The sequence below is a fragment of the Rutilus rutilus genome (genome assembly GCF_951802725.1).
Source record: "Rutilus rutilus genome assembly, chromosome: 12".
Lineage (NCBI taxonomy): Eukaryota > Metazoa > Chordata > Actinopteri > Cypriniformes > Leuciscidae > Rutilus > Rutilus rutilus.
This window is the reverse complement of record NC_140217.1, coordinates 22,455,204-22,474,150: the sequence shown is the minus strand read 5'-3', so window position 1 is coordinate 22,474,150 and position 18,947 is coordinate 22,455,204. Positions and strand designations below refer to the sequence as shown.

At 37.2% G+C, this 18,947-nt stretch overlaps 1 protein-coding gene across 1 annotated transcript; it reads left to right on the top strand.

Moving 5' to 3' along the window:
- The first annotated feature begins 3,373 nt into the window (after positions 1 to 3,373).
- Positions 3,374 to 18,165, top strand: lrrc8c (leucine rich repeat containing 8 VRAC subunit C). The gene is made up of 3 exons (XM_084426133.1): positions 3,374 to 3,576; positions 10,001 to 10,142; positions 15,126 to 18,165. Exons 2-3 carry the CDS (start codon positions 10,005 to 10,007, stop codon positions 17,364 to 17,366), a joined length of 2,379 nt encoding a protein of 792 aa, XP_084282259.1. The 5' UTR covers positions 3,374 to 3,576; positions 10,001 to 10,004; the 3' UTR covers positions 17,367 to 18,165.
- The last annotated feature ends 782 nt before the right edge of the window (positions 18,166 to 18,947 follow it).

Here is an 18,947-nt window from a genome sequence, read left to right as displayed (position 1 = left end):
ACACTTTTTTAAGAAGATGACCCGAAAAACATAAAAAATAAATATGTTCCAGATTAAAATCTTAACGACTACATTCTATTTTGTGTACATTTTTATATGTATTACAGACTGTGATGGTTAAAATTGAAATTCATAGAGGTTGATTTTTTTTAAAGTTGGGATAGTCAAAAGTGCCCGTAGTTGCAGAAACACCCATATGTATATATATATATATATATATATATATATATATATACACATATATATGAAATCTTTACAAAGCATTTCAACCATCTGAAAGCAATTGGTTGATTGGTTTGAAATTACCAGCTGTGCATGCTGCTAGAACAGGGAAGCTGAAGACATTTGTCAGTCTGTCAGTCTACCATGTTTTTTTAGCCCTGATGGGATGTCTCCTGTCATTCTCACATTTTACATGTTTGCAATTGTCGTGCTTAGAGGAAAACTTCATATGACAATCTACAAGATCATACAGTATGTTTCCAAAACAACCTTTGGGGAAGAGGCACGTCCTTAAACATATTTAGCCTACATATCAGTAGCACTGACCAACCATTTAGGTATTAATATTTTTTTTTTCATGGGTTTATAAGCTTGACTTGGAGCAGTATGCTAATGTCAGCAATGGTACAGTCATCAACCAAACTGGTTTTTGTTGCTGATATAAGCATTGATAAAGGTGAATATATTTTGGCTCGCTTACCCAAGCACAGCTCTAAACCACCTCTGGCCAAATATTCTCCATCGTAAGTGTCGTGGCTCATCATGGAAGATCATTGTCAAAGGAGACCCGGTTGTTCAAAGGGAGGACACAAAAGAAATGTAGTGAAGCTGCGGGGTGTTTTGGACAGTATATGCAGAGGCCAAACTAGCATTTATAGTTTCTTGTGGATGATCAAAAACTCTCATAGGCAGTATCCTTTGACCTAATGTGGGATGAGAGTAGCTATAGTGGTACTGCTGATTTCAAGAATGACTTTGCTTTCATATTTCATCCACTGGATCAGCACAATTCATTGTTCTTAAGAGACTCTCAGTGGTTCCTGTTTGGGATCAATGAAAAAAGCAGCTGAAACCGCTGTGCTTCAGCCTCTGGCGAAGTTAATTCAGAAGCTAGTGAAATTCTAAGGGTCAAGAAGACGTCAACCTTATGTTCAGAAATGCTGTTTTTGAACTAAGGGAACTAGTAGAGTTAAAATAATAGTTCCCAGTCTACCACAGAAACTTGCATAAGAAATACTGATAGACTTGCATCTGCAGACCAAATGGTCTTGGCCTGATGGACTTCAAGTTTTTTCACAGAATTGGACAAGATCCTATAAAGATAATCTTTAGCCTGCAGAACTTTTGAGAACTCTACATTTATGGAAACATCTTGTCAGTGTCATCTTGTCAAATATATTCCCCTTCACAGGTTTTTTAAAAAAATTTATGGAAAATTTGAATAGACTTTATAATCTTTTGCATTATGCTTCATCTTCTGAGCTACAATGTTATCAAACATTATATAAGGCAATGTCACATTTAAAAAAAAAAAAGTTTAATAATGCAAGCTAATCAACAAGGCCAATTTTAGGAGTCAGTTCATTGAGTGCATTAAAAGTATATTTTAAGGGGTAGTTTAAAGGGATATGTGTGTGTATGTGTATGTATATATATATATATATATATGTGTGTGTGTGTGTGTGTGTGTGTGTGTGTGTGTGTGTAACCCTTGACCACAAAACCAGTCACAAGACGCTCGGGTATATTTGTGGCTATAGCCAACAACATTGTATGGGTCAAAATTATCGATTTTTCTTTTATGCCAAAAATCATATCTCTCTCTAGAGAGAAAGAGAGAGAGAGGAAAAAGAATATTAGCTACCACACTGAATTTTGGTTACCACTGACAAAACAAAACAAAACATTGATACATTTTTCAAAATATCTTTTGTATATATCTATGTTCCACAAGAAGAGAGAAAGTAGTTTGGAATGATGGGGTGATAAATATTGTTTTGGGGATGAACTATCGCTTTAAAATGCACAGCACAAACCTTTTGTCACATGCAAGCAGCACTCACGAAGACGATTTAAATAACAGGCTTTAGACTCTGAAGATCAGGATAAACTCAAACCAATCCATACATTAATGAGAACTAACAGAGAACTGAACAGTAACAAGATAATTAAATTAGACACAGGTGGTGATAATCAGTAACTAACCTAATAAGAAACGCAGACAAACAGGAACACAAAACCAAATCAGAGCATACATATTGCACCTTTTACAATGGCCCTCAATTACCCAAAGAAAACAAAAAATAAAATAAAATAAAATAAAATTATCTCTGCCTTTATGATTTTGCAAAACCTTAGCTGGTTAAAGAAAACCCACTTTAATGTATAGACTGGACTTCTATGTAGGAGTAAAGCAACATTACAAGACTATATTTGGAATTTCCCACTTGCTAGAAATAAATCACTTTGAAACAACTATTTGGTGGGTCATGAATTTTGTCCTTGACAGGATACTCTTCTTTGAAACGTTGTCTGAGCATATGCCTTTTAAAATAAATTTTAGTCATATATTTAGTACACATCACTCCACATATATCCACCACAGATCAGTAAGTTTTCTAACCCAACTCTGTACTGCATTTCTAAGATACCAGTCTTTTAGCAGAGCTTATAAAATGCCAGCCTTACAGTGAATAGGCTTTTAGTTGAGGAAGACCTTTTAAAGTCTCTGCAGCCCAATGTCAAAGAGGGTTTCCGTAGAACAAAGAGGGAGCGTGCAAGGAAGCCTGAGGCAGATGGTGCAGCCAATCAGACATGCTGTAAACATATGATCTAAAAGGGCTATGGAGACAGTGGGATGACAAAGTTAATGTCTGCTATGCTTGGTGTGGAGGAGTCTGGCAGTAGCTAATGAATAGTTTTTGGACCACTTGCATGATTATTGCTGTTAGTTTCCATTTATGATATATAGTCCACTAAAAATGCATACTTTTAAAAGTTCCGTTACTCTATTTTACAATGTCTATAAAAAAAATATATATATATATATATATATATTTTTTAAAACATTTCAGAAATTGTTGTTCAGCAGTTCCATTGCAGGGTCATTCAATGTGGTCAGAAACCCTGTGTGAATTACAGTGTTTTACAATTACCACTGCCTTGCCATAATCTCTCCAGCCCGTTCTCACGGCTTTTTGGTTAAGGACCATAAACCATAATTAACTTTAGCGTGACGCATAGGAAAGGTCTTTATTTAGTTAGTTAAAATGGTGGGGAACTGGGGATGTGGAGCCGAGGAAATGTCCTTGAGAATTCCTGTAACAATGAGGTGCTGCTTATAAGTCATGGACAGATAGCGCGACATAACACACGTGAAATCTAAACGGAAAGTGAGAAAGGCGGTTCTGGGAACGCTATTGTGTCTCTCATTTTCCCCCATGTACTGAAGTCCCGCCCAGGCAGCTCAGCCTATAGCACTTGGAGGACAGAAGAGACTGAGAACCGCAGCCACAAGGACATGCTGTAGTCCCCGCTAGAATCTTCATCTAGACACCTTCAACCCATTTAAAGGTGAGAGAAAACTGGGACCGTTTGTTTCACGTTATCGGCGTTTTGCGACCAAACATTAAGATTGCAAATGTTTATGCTGAATTATTCTATCTTCGTGACGTAATTGTGAGACAGTCGTTGAAGCAGTGAAACGCGCTCGGGACAGCGTTTAACTTTTCAAACCCCCTCAGTGAGGAAACGTGGTACAATTATTGTTCCAAAGACGTGTTGGTGGAGCGAATTTGTTGAAACTACTAAAACAGACACGTGAGACGAAAGAAAACTGAGGACCGCGAGGAAAGTGGCGATGTAACGTTAGATTCATAGAATATCAATTCGAATTTTGCGTCACTGAAGTTCATGAATGATTCTTTGTTTAGTTTATATTTATTTTACATTAGGCCTGTTATATTAGCCTACCCATGGTAGTCATTGTACAGGCCTCCATTTAAAATACTCAAAATAACTTCATGTCTCTTGAGATTTCAATCAAATGGGCGGATTTTAAATGAAATTAATATCGCATTGAATGAACGTGCACTGTTTTTGTTTTGTCCCGTGAGAGTGAATTAATGTTGTTTATTTCGGTTTCCGTAATTAGCAGTAGAGGAAATCAGCTCCAGCTATCATTACAAAACATCTTTCTTCCGTGCTCATGCTTTTACTGCTATCTGAAAGTGAGCTCTTCTTCGTCCTGCTGCTGACTGGATGTGATTCAGTAGTGTAGCCTACTGTTTTTTTTTTTTTTTTCACTACTATATTTGAGAACCACCCCATTTCCTGGCAGGAAGAGCTGCTCCAGGAGATGGTACAGATCTGAGTTTAGTATACTTAAAGCTAGCCTATTAGTTTAAACAAGCAGGTCTGCAGGAACATGCATTACTCCCATCCATTTCTGCACTGCTTATTTCTTGTCTACCAGAACACGTTGGATTTTTCCATTCAGTCTGCCAACATTGTATTATTGTCTGTCTTGTAGTGTGTGAACATTGGATGTAGTTTAGCATTTAAGTCATGACATTTTATCCTTTAACATTTATTGAATATTATACATTATTTGCTTGTGTGTGTGTGTGTGTGTGTGTGTGTGTGTGTGTGTGAGTGTGTCAAACCTGTGTGGAAAATATCTTGTAACAAATCAGCTATAGTAATCAGGAGTTCCAGATACTTGAACTGCTGCAGCTGTTCACAAATGTCCAAATATTTAGCCCTGCTTGAAGACGGCTGCCTGTTGAAGCATGTTGCATACAGTAAAGATCTTGTAGCCCTGGGTTTCTTTTTTTTAAATGATGGTTTTGGTTACTCATTCTGTGCACAGTACACAAGCAGATTGCATCTAAATATGCAAGCTTTTATGTTGTCTTTTTTTTTCTTGAGAAATATTTATAAAAGTACTTGTATGTGGATACTTGTTTAACCTGCAGAAGACTGATTGTGTTTACTCTGATGTAAGCACCATTGAATGACTAACATTTTCAGCAAGTACACAACTTCTAGGATTTACGGTCAGCTGAGGTTGGGTTTGTCTAATTCATTTGCTGACTGTTTTGTGATGATTAAGCAACTAGAGTTGTTGTACACTTTCCTGTAATTTTGTGTGTATACGTAGCTATACTTGTAAAGGACATTTGTGTGTGTGTGTGAGTTCCCTTGACAACTGGCTAATGTGTAGACACTATTTAAATAGACTCATAAATCAGTCAAATTGTGTTTAGCTTTAAATGTTACATTTGAATATCAATATCAGTATAAGGATTAGAGTTTAGCAACGGACATTTGAAGTAGCGATGCTGGGAGCAGGGAAATCTGCTTAGAGCACTTTATTTTATTAATTAAAATATCAATATTTGGCGTTGATGTTTTGTCGCACCCCTATACACAATGGTGTATTTTTAGTGTTCATTTTACTTTGGTGCAATCACGTTTGGACTCTGGGGCCTTTTACAGACTGTGAAGTGTTGTGTTTGGTTTGGTCTTGCATGTAAATTATATGAGGGATGTTTTAGTTTATCTGACATTTTGATGTAATTTAGGCTGCCTGACTTAAAATGGATTTCAGGTGTGTTACATCAAGTGCAGGACTACAACTGGGTACTTGTCTGCATTTTGTGAAAGGTGCATTGTACTCATTAATGGTGTTTAAAGTCCCCCTGTAGTGAAAATCAAGCTTTTAATGAAAATCTTTTCATTTAAACAAGCTTTTTAAAGTCAACACCATTGCTGAGTATTTTCTCCTTAAAACTGCAGTGAACCAAAGACAGTCTCAAAAACGCGGATTGAAATCACTGGTGTTTCTTATGTCACAAACTACCTTGTAACCACGTGGTAATCAGTAATCACGTCAACGAGTGGATCTCTGAGCTGGAGTGAGTGGAGGCGGGGACAATTTGCATATTCATGGAACCGCATATACTAAATGAGGCAAGGGTGTAAAGTTACATTTAAGCTATTTTAAGGCATGTCAATTTATTTATTTTTTCAAGGAAAAAAGATTTAGGGAACAAATGATTGACTACAGGGGGACTTTTTGATGATGAACATGTCTAATACTACCCTTCCTCGTTGCATTTTATGTTTCACTACTGTGTCTGTTGTCATTGCTCTCCATCTGTGCAGGCCTTTTATAGGTACATCAATGTAAACCCTTTGTTTTTTTTTGTTTTTTGACTGGCTGACTGCTGCAAAATGAAGCCAATGCAGCACTAATATCAATAATTAATAAGATCAGTGGAATATGCATTGTGTAGGGCATGATGCAAGAAGTGCATCAAAAGATATTAGATTAAGTCTGCTGGACTGCCTTCATCATTAGGAATCAGTATGAGCATTTTATGCTAGCCTTCATGACGGTGTCTTCAATACTTAAGATGACCTAAATTCTTATCCAGTGTCTTTCAGGATCGATAGGACATTTTTAATTGCAACTTTTGCATTTGTTTATATTTTATTTTGCAATAAAACATTAAGGTATTAATATCCCAGTTAGGTACATTTAATCCAGACTAAAGAGATATTTGCTTTGTGCAATTTTATTTTGCTTATTACCTGGAGTTTTGCCAAATAAATTCATGGATTTGAATTTAAATGAATTTACTTGTAGAGGCCACTGAGGGAAAGGACATAAAGCATAGCTCATGAATGAGCAGCCAGTTATAAGGTGTTGACCTGGACAAGTCTTTTTATTTATTTTTTTTTTTTTAAGAACTATTTGATTGCTGAATGTAGCAAGTGAATAAAGAATCAACCATAGAGCCATGCAATTACCAGACGACACATACCAGCAAGGCCGTAACCACCGCATTGAGGGGGACAAGTTCCCCCGCTCCCCCCAATAATTAGACATGGTTAAATTGTCCCTCTCAATTTGATATTCTCGATGCTGCATGGTTACGGCCTTACATACTAGTGATGGTTGGATCGTGTTGGGAATGGGATTATCACAAAGTGAAATTATTATTGAAATACAAATGGGCTGCTCCTGTGCAAACATGTTTATTGTTGGTCTGAGAATTATTTGGCTTCTGCAAAAATTTTGTAGAACAATAAAATGTTTTACAGTGGCTTTTATTCCAGTGCATACGTTTTATCAGGCCATGCATTCCCTGGGAATTAAACCCATGTCTTTTCCATCTTGCTTTACCAGTTGAGCTACAAGAACTAACTTTTTTTTTTTTTTTTTTTTTACAGAATATGAGAATAATAATAACTAAATTAAAAGTGCCTTTCAATCTGCTTGATACTATAATTCAGGTAGGCTGTCATTCCAGAGCTTATTTATTTTAAACATCCATCAATTTATATTTAGACTAGTGCAGTCTTGTCAAAAGTCAAAAGCTATTTGTGTGCATGCTTTGTGAAGCGTGTCAAAGGTTTCTATTTACTATGTGTTTTTTAAGCGTTTCACATTGTAGCCAATCACAGATATGACTGTTGAACTCATTAACACAGTGTGCAAATCAGAGGGTTTCTTCAAAGTTTTCACAAGAAGTGATTGACAATTTAGAATATGAATAAAAGCTTTATTTTTCTTACTCTTTACAAAACACTGCAAAGTTGTCACTTCAGAGTAAAAACCGTATTTACATGCAAGACTGAAACAAAATTGCAGTGATTGATAACCTGCATTAAAGGTTAGTTCACTTCAAAATGAAAGGTTTGAAACAACTTGAGGGTGAGTAAATGATGACAGAATTTTCATTTAGAAGTAAACTAGCCTAATCCTTTAAGTCCTGGAGTGTAAATGCTGACTAATGAATAATGTGTTTATTTGTTCTTCATCTATTAAGTTTTTACTTAACTTTTATAGAATTGTTTACTTAATTGGAAAATATTGTAATTGAAGTCAAAACATTTTTCAATCTAGTTATTTATTAGGCTAATTGATGACACTAATAATAGTTATAACTCAATTAATTTAATATATATATTTTTTATTTTCAAATAGTTAAATAATTATAATAGTTTTTGCTATAGTACTGACATTTTTACGAGAACCACTGATATTTTGGTATTGTGTCAACTCTAGCTAGCATATCAGCTGTCTTTAGTGAGGATGTATTGTGCTGTAATTTGATCAATTCCAGCTGGTCGTTGAAGTCATTAAGCAAAAACCTTACAGTAAACCCTACTAGGGATGCAAATTATCGATTCATTCATTAATCATTAGTTGATTGACCTTATCGATCGATTAACAATTAACTGATAAGCGACTATTTTCCTGAGAATGTAAATTTCTCACGGTATCAATAGTGTGCTTATTATACTGAATAAAAATGCATGTTATATTGCTCAATTGATGTTTTATTGTAACAGTTGGGATACTGTACAGATAATGGCATTTATGTTTAACAAAATAAATTATGCACAGAAAATTAAAATACATAAAAAATAATTGTGCACTGGCTCACCTGTTGCATGTGAAACATTTAAGCAACATAAAATACATTTTAAATACAAATCTATATGGATAGGCTTAGCCTACACTATATTAAAGGGATACTCCACTTTTTTTGGAAATAGGCTCATTTTACAACTCCCCCAGAGTTAAACAGTTGAGTTTTACCGTTTTCGAATCCATTCAGCCGATCTCCGGGTCTGGCGGTACCACTTTTAGCATAGCTTAGTATACATCATTGAATCGGACAAGACCATTAGCATCTCTCTCAAAAAAATACCAAAGAGTTTTGATATTTTTCCTATTTAAAACTTGACTCTTCTGTAGTTACATCGTGTACTAAGACCGACGGAAAATGTAAAGTTGGGATTTTCTAGGCTGATATGGCTAGGAACTATACTCTCATTCCTGCGTAATAATCAAGAAACTTTGCTGTCGTACGATGAGTGCAGCAGGCGTAATGATATGACGCAGCGCCTGGAAATAGGTCTAATAGGTTAGACAAACTTAGTCCCGGTCACGTTGAAAGTTACTGAGCTGGGGACTATTTTCAGGCGCTGCGTCATATCATTACGCCTGCTGCACTCATGGTACGGTAGCAAAGTTTCTTGATTATTACGCAGGAATGAGAGTATAGTTCCTAGCCATATCAGCCTAGAAAATCGCAACTTTTCATTTTCCGTCGGTCTTAGTACACGATGTAACTACAGAAGAGTCAAGTTTTAAATAGGAAAAATATCAAAACTCTTTGGTATTTTTTTGAGAGAGATGCTAATGGTCTTGTCCGATTCAATGATCTATGCTAAGCTATGCTAAAAGTGGTACCGTCAGACCCGGAGTTCAGCTGAATGGATTCGAAAACGGTAAAACTCAACTGTTTAACTCTGGGGGAGTTGCAAAATGAGCCTATTTCCAAAAAAAGTGGAGTATCCCTTTAAGCCTACATATAATAATCTATCTGGTAAACTACTTGTATGAAAAACTTGAAACATTAGCAGCAGCACTTATGGTCATTATATATTAAGGGATATTATATCCTGAAGTGTATTAACTCCCGAAATCCCTCACCATCAGTGGTGCTAACTGGCATCATATCTTTTTTGATCATGCCGCAAATCCTCTGAGTAATGCCCTCCGCTTTCCTGTGGTCACATACTCGCCTTCCCACCACAGCAGCGATTGTAGGTTGTGAAGGCGACAGACTTCCTCCCTGCAACACGGCTGCATGCAAGTTATGAAGGTGGTATCTTAGCGAACTCGTAGAGCTGTTGTACTTAATCGTAGTACCGCAGAGTTTACATTGGGCGTCTTTGTCATCATTAATTAATTTGAGTTCAAGTTAGTTTGTGTCGGGTCTCTCGCCGCCCGCGAGAATCTCGTGTGACGTTTGCAATGTTCAATTAGCCGACAATTAATTTAATTTAATCGAGTAAATTCTTGTCGACAATTAAGCGATAATCGATTAACCGTTTACATCATTAAACCCTACAGTATATGTTATTCAAAATATTCATAGCTCATAATTCATAATTATTAATTGTGCCTTTACAGGAGCATGATTCCAGTGACCGAATTCCGGCAGTTCACGGAACAGCAGCCGGCTTTCCGGGTTTTGAAGCCATGGTGGGATGTGTTCACAGACTACCTTTCTGTGGTCATGCTCATGATAGGTGTGTTTGGATGCACTCTTCAGGTAAATATGACTATTCTTCTCTTTAAACCAAATACCAAAAGAAAACTACTATTTTTTTTTTTTTTTTTTAGCTGAAAAATGAGTCTTAAAGTGGAAATGAAGCGTTCAGTCAAGTTAAGATTATTTAGTGAATGGATTTAAACTAAAATCTAATTATATAACAAACACGATCAATGTAACCATAAAAGATACCAAGAAATTAATATGTTTTGTTATAGCTTTTGTAGCAAGAGCACCGCTATCTTACAGTACTACACTTGCTGTGATGTCACAGGGTTTGTTGTCTTGCTCATCAGAAACAATGGTAGAGAGACAGTTAAAGAAGACAGTGGAGGACTGATAGTGAAGGATAAAGACAGAGACCGTGAAAGATGGAAACTGGACCACTATTGCATTAGTCCTGGATGTAAAAATTAGTTTTACAGTGTTAAAGCAAAGGACAAAAGAGTCCATATTCATAAACTGCCGCTGAAAGGGAGAATAGTTGCTTCGTTTCCTGATACACATTCAGACACAAAATCCAAAGATTTCCATAGTTACACTTGGAAATACAGCATGTTGCCGAAAAGACTGTCAGAAATGAAAATGAACCACAACCATAATAAACACCCATCTGACAGCAAAATAAATATTTCTTATCGCAACTCCACGTTTACCAATCAGGACTCCATACTTTGGATCTCCCTTGCCATTTATCTTTTTTTTTTTTTTTTTTTTTTTGCATTCCATGCAATAGTTTTTAACCAACCTTTTCTTCACTACTGGAATCCTGAATTATTATTATTTTTTATTTTTTTTATCAGCCCAGAATTGCCTTGCAAATAGTACTGGAGCCCTCTATTGGTCATCTTCTTGGTGACAGATATTATGACTTTATCTATTACTAGTAACGATTACAGCAACTAAGCAGAAAAATCAAAGACCAGAATCGAAACTATAATAATCTTCATTAATCAAACAGAGCCAACCTACGTCATGATGTCACGGGTTGTAGTACTGCAAGATGGCGGTGACCTTGCTACAAAAGCTATAACAAAAATGGTTACATTTATTGTGTTTGTTAAATATAATTTGATTAGAGTGGAAATCTATTTATTAAATAATATTAACTTGACTGACTGCTTCATTTCCACTTTAAGCAGTACCAAAACATACAGGCCTGGTTTTACAGACAGGGCTTATAGCCCGGGTTAAGCCTTAGTTCAATTAGGACATTTAAGTAGTTTTTATAAACATGCCTTAGAGAAAAAAAAAAAGCACTACTGATGTGCATCTTGAGACAAACCAATGGCACTGACATAATTTAAGATATGCCAGTGCGAGTTTCTTTCAGTTAACACGACTCAAACATGCATTTTAGTCTGGGACTAGGTTTAAGCCTTGTCTGTGACACCGGGAGGACAGTCTTCCTTTATCAACGGCAATGGAATAATAAATTCCACACCAACTTCACACCATAGATGTATTTCCTCTGTGAATGAACAGCCCACTGTTGGGCAGTGCATACTGCATGAAGAAGTGGGAGTTTGCTTACGGAAAATTGCTAAATTCCAGTCACCCCACACGAAAAGATTACCCCTTCTTCCCCTCATGGTGGCCCCTCTATAAACACAAAATGACTCCTGTAGTCTAGCTGCTCGGCCTCGTAAACTAGTGGGTGGAGCTTCAAGTAGCAAGTTTGCCCTTCAGTTACAATTCCTCTAGATGATCCTGAATTATTTTTAGTTTCAACAAACAACATTAACAGGAACCCATTGTTAGGACAGGGATATCCCCCACTGTCCCTGGAGGTGTGCATCAAAGAATGGCACAGCTGTATGATGAATTGCAATTTGTAAATTGCAACTGGATGTTCATGATGATCTCAGTGAGGCAGTAAAATTTTTACTAATTAATTATTTTACTAATGCCACTGCATAATCCCATGGTTTTCTAAATGACCATGTGTGACTGGGGGCACTTTGAGTGGCCTGTAGTGCATAATGGACATTTTATTAGCCACTTGGGGCTGCTGCGCCTCACATCCATTTTAATGCAGAGAAGCCATGTTCAGAGCTGCTGATGCTTCATTAGCAGACTTTACTTTGCAGTCTGCCTTTTGTGCTTGTACTACACTACAGTGCTGTATAGAGCTCTCACAATTCTCTTTCCCTCTCTTTTTAGCTGATTTTTCTCATTTCTCGTTGCCTTTGCAGGCAGAAACCACATGGCAATTACCAGACAAACTAAACTGTTTTGCAGGAAAAGGGGGGAAGGGCACATCTTGAAATGAATACAGAATGCTTTTGTTTACTGCTTTTCACTTCTAGTGAACATACTTTCTTTTCTTTTTTTTCTGCCTAGTGTGTCCTTTAAAAATATTTAATGCAAAACTGAGTAGTTGTTGAGCACCTTTTTCTGCTAAGTCAAAGGTATTTCATCTCCCTCGATAATTCAAGTGGCCAGTGCAATGATTTCTCATTTCCTGTCTGAGTCACAACACTTATGTCAGAGCACCAAAATGGTTATCTTAAAAGATATTCTCCTCATCAGATACTGTTACACTGTTCCCGGCAATCTAAAGGTGGTGTGGGATTGGACGTTCAAACCATAAAATGAGCCTCATCTACCGTTTTACACACTGGAGGTTTATCTCTCTGATGTGTTTGAGGTTTATTAGCTTTCATCTTTATTTTTTATATTCAGGGAAAATTACTTGGGCATATTCGTATAATTAGAATGACTGTACATGGATGAATGCTACTTTTATGTGAAGCAAGCTCTTAATCTGTGTGTAAATTCTCAAAGGTATAGATTTTCAGGATTACCCAAAGTATGGTCCATAAACACGGTTTACTGACTGGTGGGGAGCAACTTGACTGGCCTGCAAAAAAAACTGACATCTCTCCAAGCTGTAGCAAAGTTAAAAAAAACACAGTTCACCAGAATGCTATTGTATGACATAGCATTAAGATTTGTCCACACACAAAATACTGGAATAACAAAACCCATTTATTATATGTGGGTATGCAATAGGGGTGTAACGGTCCATAATAATAGTGGTCCGGTATATACCTCGGTTTTGAAGTCACGGTTCAGTATGTCAATGGCACAGCAGGGGGAAAACAAACCCTGTTTTTTTGTAATTAAACAATGTTTTACTGGACAAACTATGTCTGTCTTTAAAAAAAAAAAAAAAGGCCTTAAATATTGGGAGGGGGTGTGGGAGATCAGCAGAAAAAAAAAAACCCAGATGTCGCAGTAGTGTTCAAGTGCGTGAATAGCGGTTGTCGTTCTGCCATTATAAAGAGGCAACAAACAACAATTCCACTGAATCGTTCTTATTCAGACTTGTCATTGTCTAAACAAGCCCGGCATAGAAGTTCCCCGCCATAGAAAAGCATATGGGGAGGAGGGGATTTAAACCTTAAAAAAAAGAAAGAATAAAAAAGGTTTAAATAAGGGTGTGGCCAAATAATTTTAAGAACCACTGCTGTACGGCAAGCCATGCAGGTTTATGACTTAGTTTGAAGTGCTTTATATAAAGCATGTCTCATGTTTAAGACAACTTGTATCGTACACTTATCCGGCTGCAGATCACTCTTGTGTTCGCAACATCAAAGTATATAAATATTAACGATATTGTTCCACACATGGAGTTTTAAATGAAGTTAAAACAACACTATTTATTGGGTACACATGCGTACCGAACCAAAAGACCTGTTCTGAAAATGTTCAGTACAAATATGTATACCGTTACACCCCTAGTATCGACACCCCTAGTATGTCTGATGGCATTCATTATATATGAGCTAATGCTCTCGTATGATTCGGCATATCTCCTGGCGGCATTTTATAACACTATGTAGCATGGGCGTCGGAACCATTGTATATGGGTGGGACAAGACCCACCCACTTTTTAAGACCAATGATATTGGACCCACTCAAATTTACCATCTCTAATTCAGCGCATATGTCTGTTCACTTTTCAGAGCGCCTTCAGTCAAATCCATTCCACTTGAGGAATGCCCTAATAAATTAAACTCCATTCCGCGTTTTAGCTATAGCGTTGATTTCCACGCTGCTGCTCAAATTCATTCCACTTGGCTCATTCGAAGTCCCACCAAACCCTTACTTTTCAGGCTAGAAGAGCCAATGCGCATGTGCTGTCCTAAGTGCGAGTCTCAGGTTCCTATGGGAACCGGAGCTTCTAACAGATCAATGGAGTAACAATGACTTTACCAATCAGCGATTGGCTCTTTTACTTATAAGGCGGGACAGTTTCTCCCATTCATAAGTAATAGTGAACTGTCTTTCTAGTCTTTGATATCTAGCTCAGGTGGGTCAGGTTGTGTGCTCACATACTATCACTAAACAAGCTGGTATTTTAAGTGAATGTTCATTAATAATTTGCCAGTTTGCAGGCCAGTCTAGTACCTGAACTCTTTTACTATGAAGCCACACTGTTGTAACATGTGCAGAATGAATATTGGCATTGTCTTGCTGAAATAAGCAGGGATGTCTCTTAAAAAAAATTGAGTATCAGATTGTACTAGGCTTAAATCATTTAAATATACATACAATAATATACAATATCATATATCGTAGAACATTTGTATGATGTAGTAGCCTATTTGAGTTGATATTACTCTTGCCAAGCTCTGATTTCTGAGAGATGCACACATAGACGGATTTGTGCTCGTTTCATTTTTACTCACTCATTCACTTTACTCATTATTGCATAGAGATTTTAGATAAGGTATTTGGCTTCGGGAACACCTCTAGTCTACTCCAGTAAAAAAACTCTGGAGGATGACCCACCCACATTTTTTTCATGCTATGTAGTATTGCTCCAGAATGGCAATGTTGCATTCTCTTCTTTAGTCAGATTTCAGAAATGTGCTATAAAAATGCTAAACATTTGGATCGAATATCAGCAATAGTCTAAGTATGTCTTAATTCCATTGTGTTGATTCTGATAGCTACACTCTTTTATCCTTTTAGGTGATGCAAGACAAAATCATATGCCTTCCTCAAAGGACATTCTCTCCAAACCAGACCGAGCTGATGTGCCCACCACCTTCCACAAATCATGTAGCGTTAGTGCCTGTCCATGAGTTGAAAGGACTGAAGACCAACTTGGATATTCAGCAGTATAACTACATAAACCAGATGTGCTACGAAAAGGCACTGCATTGGTATGCCAAGTACTTCCCTTACCTGGTTCTCATACATACCTTAATTTTCATGGTGTGCAGCAATTTCTGGTTCAAGTTTCCTGGCTCCAGCTCTAAAATTGAGCACTTCATATCAATCCTGGGAAAGTGTTTCGACTCTCCATGGACTACCAGAGCACTGTCAGAAGTGTCTGGGGAGAATCCTGAAGAGAAGGAAAACAAGAAGAACAGTGCCAGTAGGTCAAACCTTGATACTCCGATTGGAGAGGGCATCTTGGAGAAGACTTCGTCTTTAAGATCAATACCTGAAAAGATTGTCGTTGACAAGCCAGCAGCAAGTGTCCTCGACAAGAAGGAAGGAGAACAAGCCAAAGCCTTATTTGAGAAGGTCAAAAAATTCCGCCTGCATGTGGAGGAGGGTGATATATTATATATGATGTATGTCCGGCAGACTGTTGTAAAAGTGCTCAAGTTTATCCTTATAATTGCATACAACAGTGCTCTGGTGTCAAAGGTTAGGTTCAATGTTACCTGCACTGAGAACATGCAGGACATGACAGGTTATCGGTACTTCTGTTGCAATCATACCATGGCCCACTTGTTCTCAAAGCTCTCCTACTGTTATTTGTGTTTTGTTGGTGTTTATGGACTCACATGCCTTTATACATCTTACTGGCTGTTCTATATTTCTCTCAAGGAGTATTCCTTTGAATATGTTAGGCAAGAGACTGGAATTGATGACATCCCAGATGTAAAGAATGATTTTGCTTTCATGTTGCACATGATTGATCAGTATGATCCCCTATATTCCAAGAGATTTGCAGTGTTTCTGTCAGAGGTGAGCGAAAACAAGCTGAAACAGCTCAACCTTAACCACGAGTGGACAGCTGACAAGCTTCGGCAGAAGCTGCAAACCAACAGCAATAACAGGCTAGAACTTCAACTCTTTATGCTGTCTGGACTCCCAGATACCATCTTTGAGGTGACAGAGCTGCAGTCTTTGAAGCTTGAGATCATTAATAATGTTACCATACCAGCAGCCATTGCCCAACTAGAGGATCTCCAGGAGCTTTCGCTTTACCAGTGCTCGCTCAAGATCCACAGTGCAGCAACCTCATTCCTCAAGGAGAACTTGAAGGTGCTGCGAGTGAAGTTTGATGATGGCCGTGAACTTCCACAGTGGTTGTATGTGTTGCGGAATTTGGAAGAGCTCCATCTGATTGGCTCTTTAAGTTCTGATGCGTCAAAGAACGTAACCTTGGACTCTTTACGAGAGCTCAAAGCGCTGAAGACCCTGACACTCAAGAGCAACTTCACCAAGATCCCTCAGTCCATCGTGGATGTGGCCAGCCATCTACAACGCCTCTGTATTTGCAATGATGGCACCAAGCTGGTCATGCTTAACAACCTGAAAAAGATGGTGAATCTAATAGAACTTGAGTTGGTGCACTGCGACCTCGAACGCATACCACATGCCATTTTCAGCCTGTCTAATCTACAAATGTTGGATCTGAAGGAGAACAATCTACGCTCCATTGAAGAGATCCTCAGCTTCCAGCACCTCCGTAAACTGACCAGTCTGAAGCTTTGGCACAACGGCATCACTTTTATACCTGAACACATCAAAAAACTCGGGAGCTTGGAGCGCCTCTACTTAAGCCATAACAAGATCGAGATCCTACCTTCACACTTGTTCCTCTGCAACAAACTGCGCTACCTCGATCTTTCCTACAACGACATCCGTTTTATCCCACCGGAGATAGGCGTTCTCCAGAGCCTTCAATACTTCTCTGTTAGTTGCAACAAAATCGAAAATATTCCTGATGAGCTCTTCTTCTGTAAGAAGCTCAAGACTCTGAAGCTTGGGAGAAACACGCTGTCTGTCCTTTCACCAAAGATTTCTTTCCTAAGTGTACTGACACACTTGGAGTTAAAGGGTAATCACTTTGAGATCTTACCAGCTGAACTTGGCTCTTGTCGCGCCTTAAAGAGCAGTGGACTTGTTGTTGAAGACGTTCTGTTTGAGACGCTGCCTTCAGACATCAAGGAGCAAATGCAAGCAGAGTGATTGCTTAGCTTTAATGCCAAATGTTGTAATCTGACTCCTTAGGAGACAAGACTCCAAGTGTTACGTCCTGTAGTATGTATTGCGATCTATATGGGTGAGTACCTGCAATTTCATGTTTAAAGCTGGACTTGAGCTTAATGGTATTTTAATGCAAAAAAAGAAAATCTAAATATCTAGGGATGAACACCTTTTAATGCCTTATATTGTATATTATGAAAATGTAAGACACATTTAAAAACTCTTTTATCTTAATTTTCTAAGATAATGTAAATCTGTAAGTCATAAAAGACAACTTACGACAGGGATTCATTTACAGACAGTGGCATGCAATTCCATTGTATGCTTTCACTGCTTATGACTGACATTTGCTTTCATAATCCATTAAGCTTTTACAGGTCAAGTACTGTACCACATGTTTTGCACTGGAAATGGCGATATTAGAATTTGCACTGGAAACTTGACCATTCCTTTCATTTTTCTTTTTAATGTGTATATAGGACTTTGCAATGGTTTGAAGTATATATGATAGGAAAACATACAGTTCTGTAATCATTCATACTAGTAGTGTTTTTTTTTGTGTGTGTGTTTTTTTCTGCATATTTACTCTAATAATTATAAAGCTTTTGGAGAGCAGGATCCTTGTGCATTTGTTTCTCAGGTAGACTTCACACGTTTTTCCTTGCATCACTGTTTTAAGGTTAAAAAAGTTTTACAGCTGTTGGTAGTGGATCCTGGCCTGGGCAGATAAAGATAACCGCATTGCAGTATACATCTTATATACTAGTGGTACCAGCTTCAACGGTCATATATATATATATATATATATATATATATATATATATATATATATATATATATATATATATATATATATATATATATATAAAAAAAAAAAATAATAATAATAATAATAATTATTATTATTATTATTATTATTATTATTATATATATATTTTTTTAATGGTTATGTATCCTGCTGTGGTTTGCCTAGTTTAAACAATTACTCTGATTTGATTTCTCCAGTGCAAGACAGAATCCAGATGCAGAAGGGATTTCTCTTACCTTATCTTGGCCTTTTGTAAAAAAAAAAAAAAAATTCTCAGAAACCAACAATGTACTCTAATTTAGACATTTTAATCATCATATTAGTCAACAGTGTTTGTCCATCTTGTATTGTACGCTGTAATTGTAAATTTCATGCAAACTTAAGGAAAACATTTGTCAGAAACAAAGCTCTAAGATTATATGCAAATGCATTTTAAGAAATGTATTATTTTATAATGTCCTTCATGCAAAAATAAATAAATAGTCAAAGATATCTCAAGGTGCACCAAGATAAATCAGGTAGACTTTAGTTTCCTTAGTATTTTCTCTCAGATACTTGGAGATAGATTATGAGTGTCTTTAGGTCATGTACATGGCAATTACATTGTATTTGATCTGATATTGCCTCGAGAGAGGTGACTCGTCTGATGTACTGAGATCAGTATGTGGCCTTTTTCTACAGACTGCCAGTTACATTGCCATCATAAAGAGGTATTGAATCAGTGTTTCAGTGTCTTGGAATTCATACATCTTTAG

Excerpts from the sequence above, each read along its gene's own strand:
- lrrc8c (XM_084426133.1), top strand. The coding sequence starts at position 10,005 with ATGATTCCAGTGACCGAATTCCGGCAGTTCACGGAACAGCAGCCGGCT. Across the intron at positions 10,143-15,125 it reads TGTTTGGATGCACTCTTCAG|GTGATGCAAGACAAAATCAT; the intron begins GTAAATATGACT and ends TTATCCTTTTAG.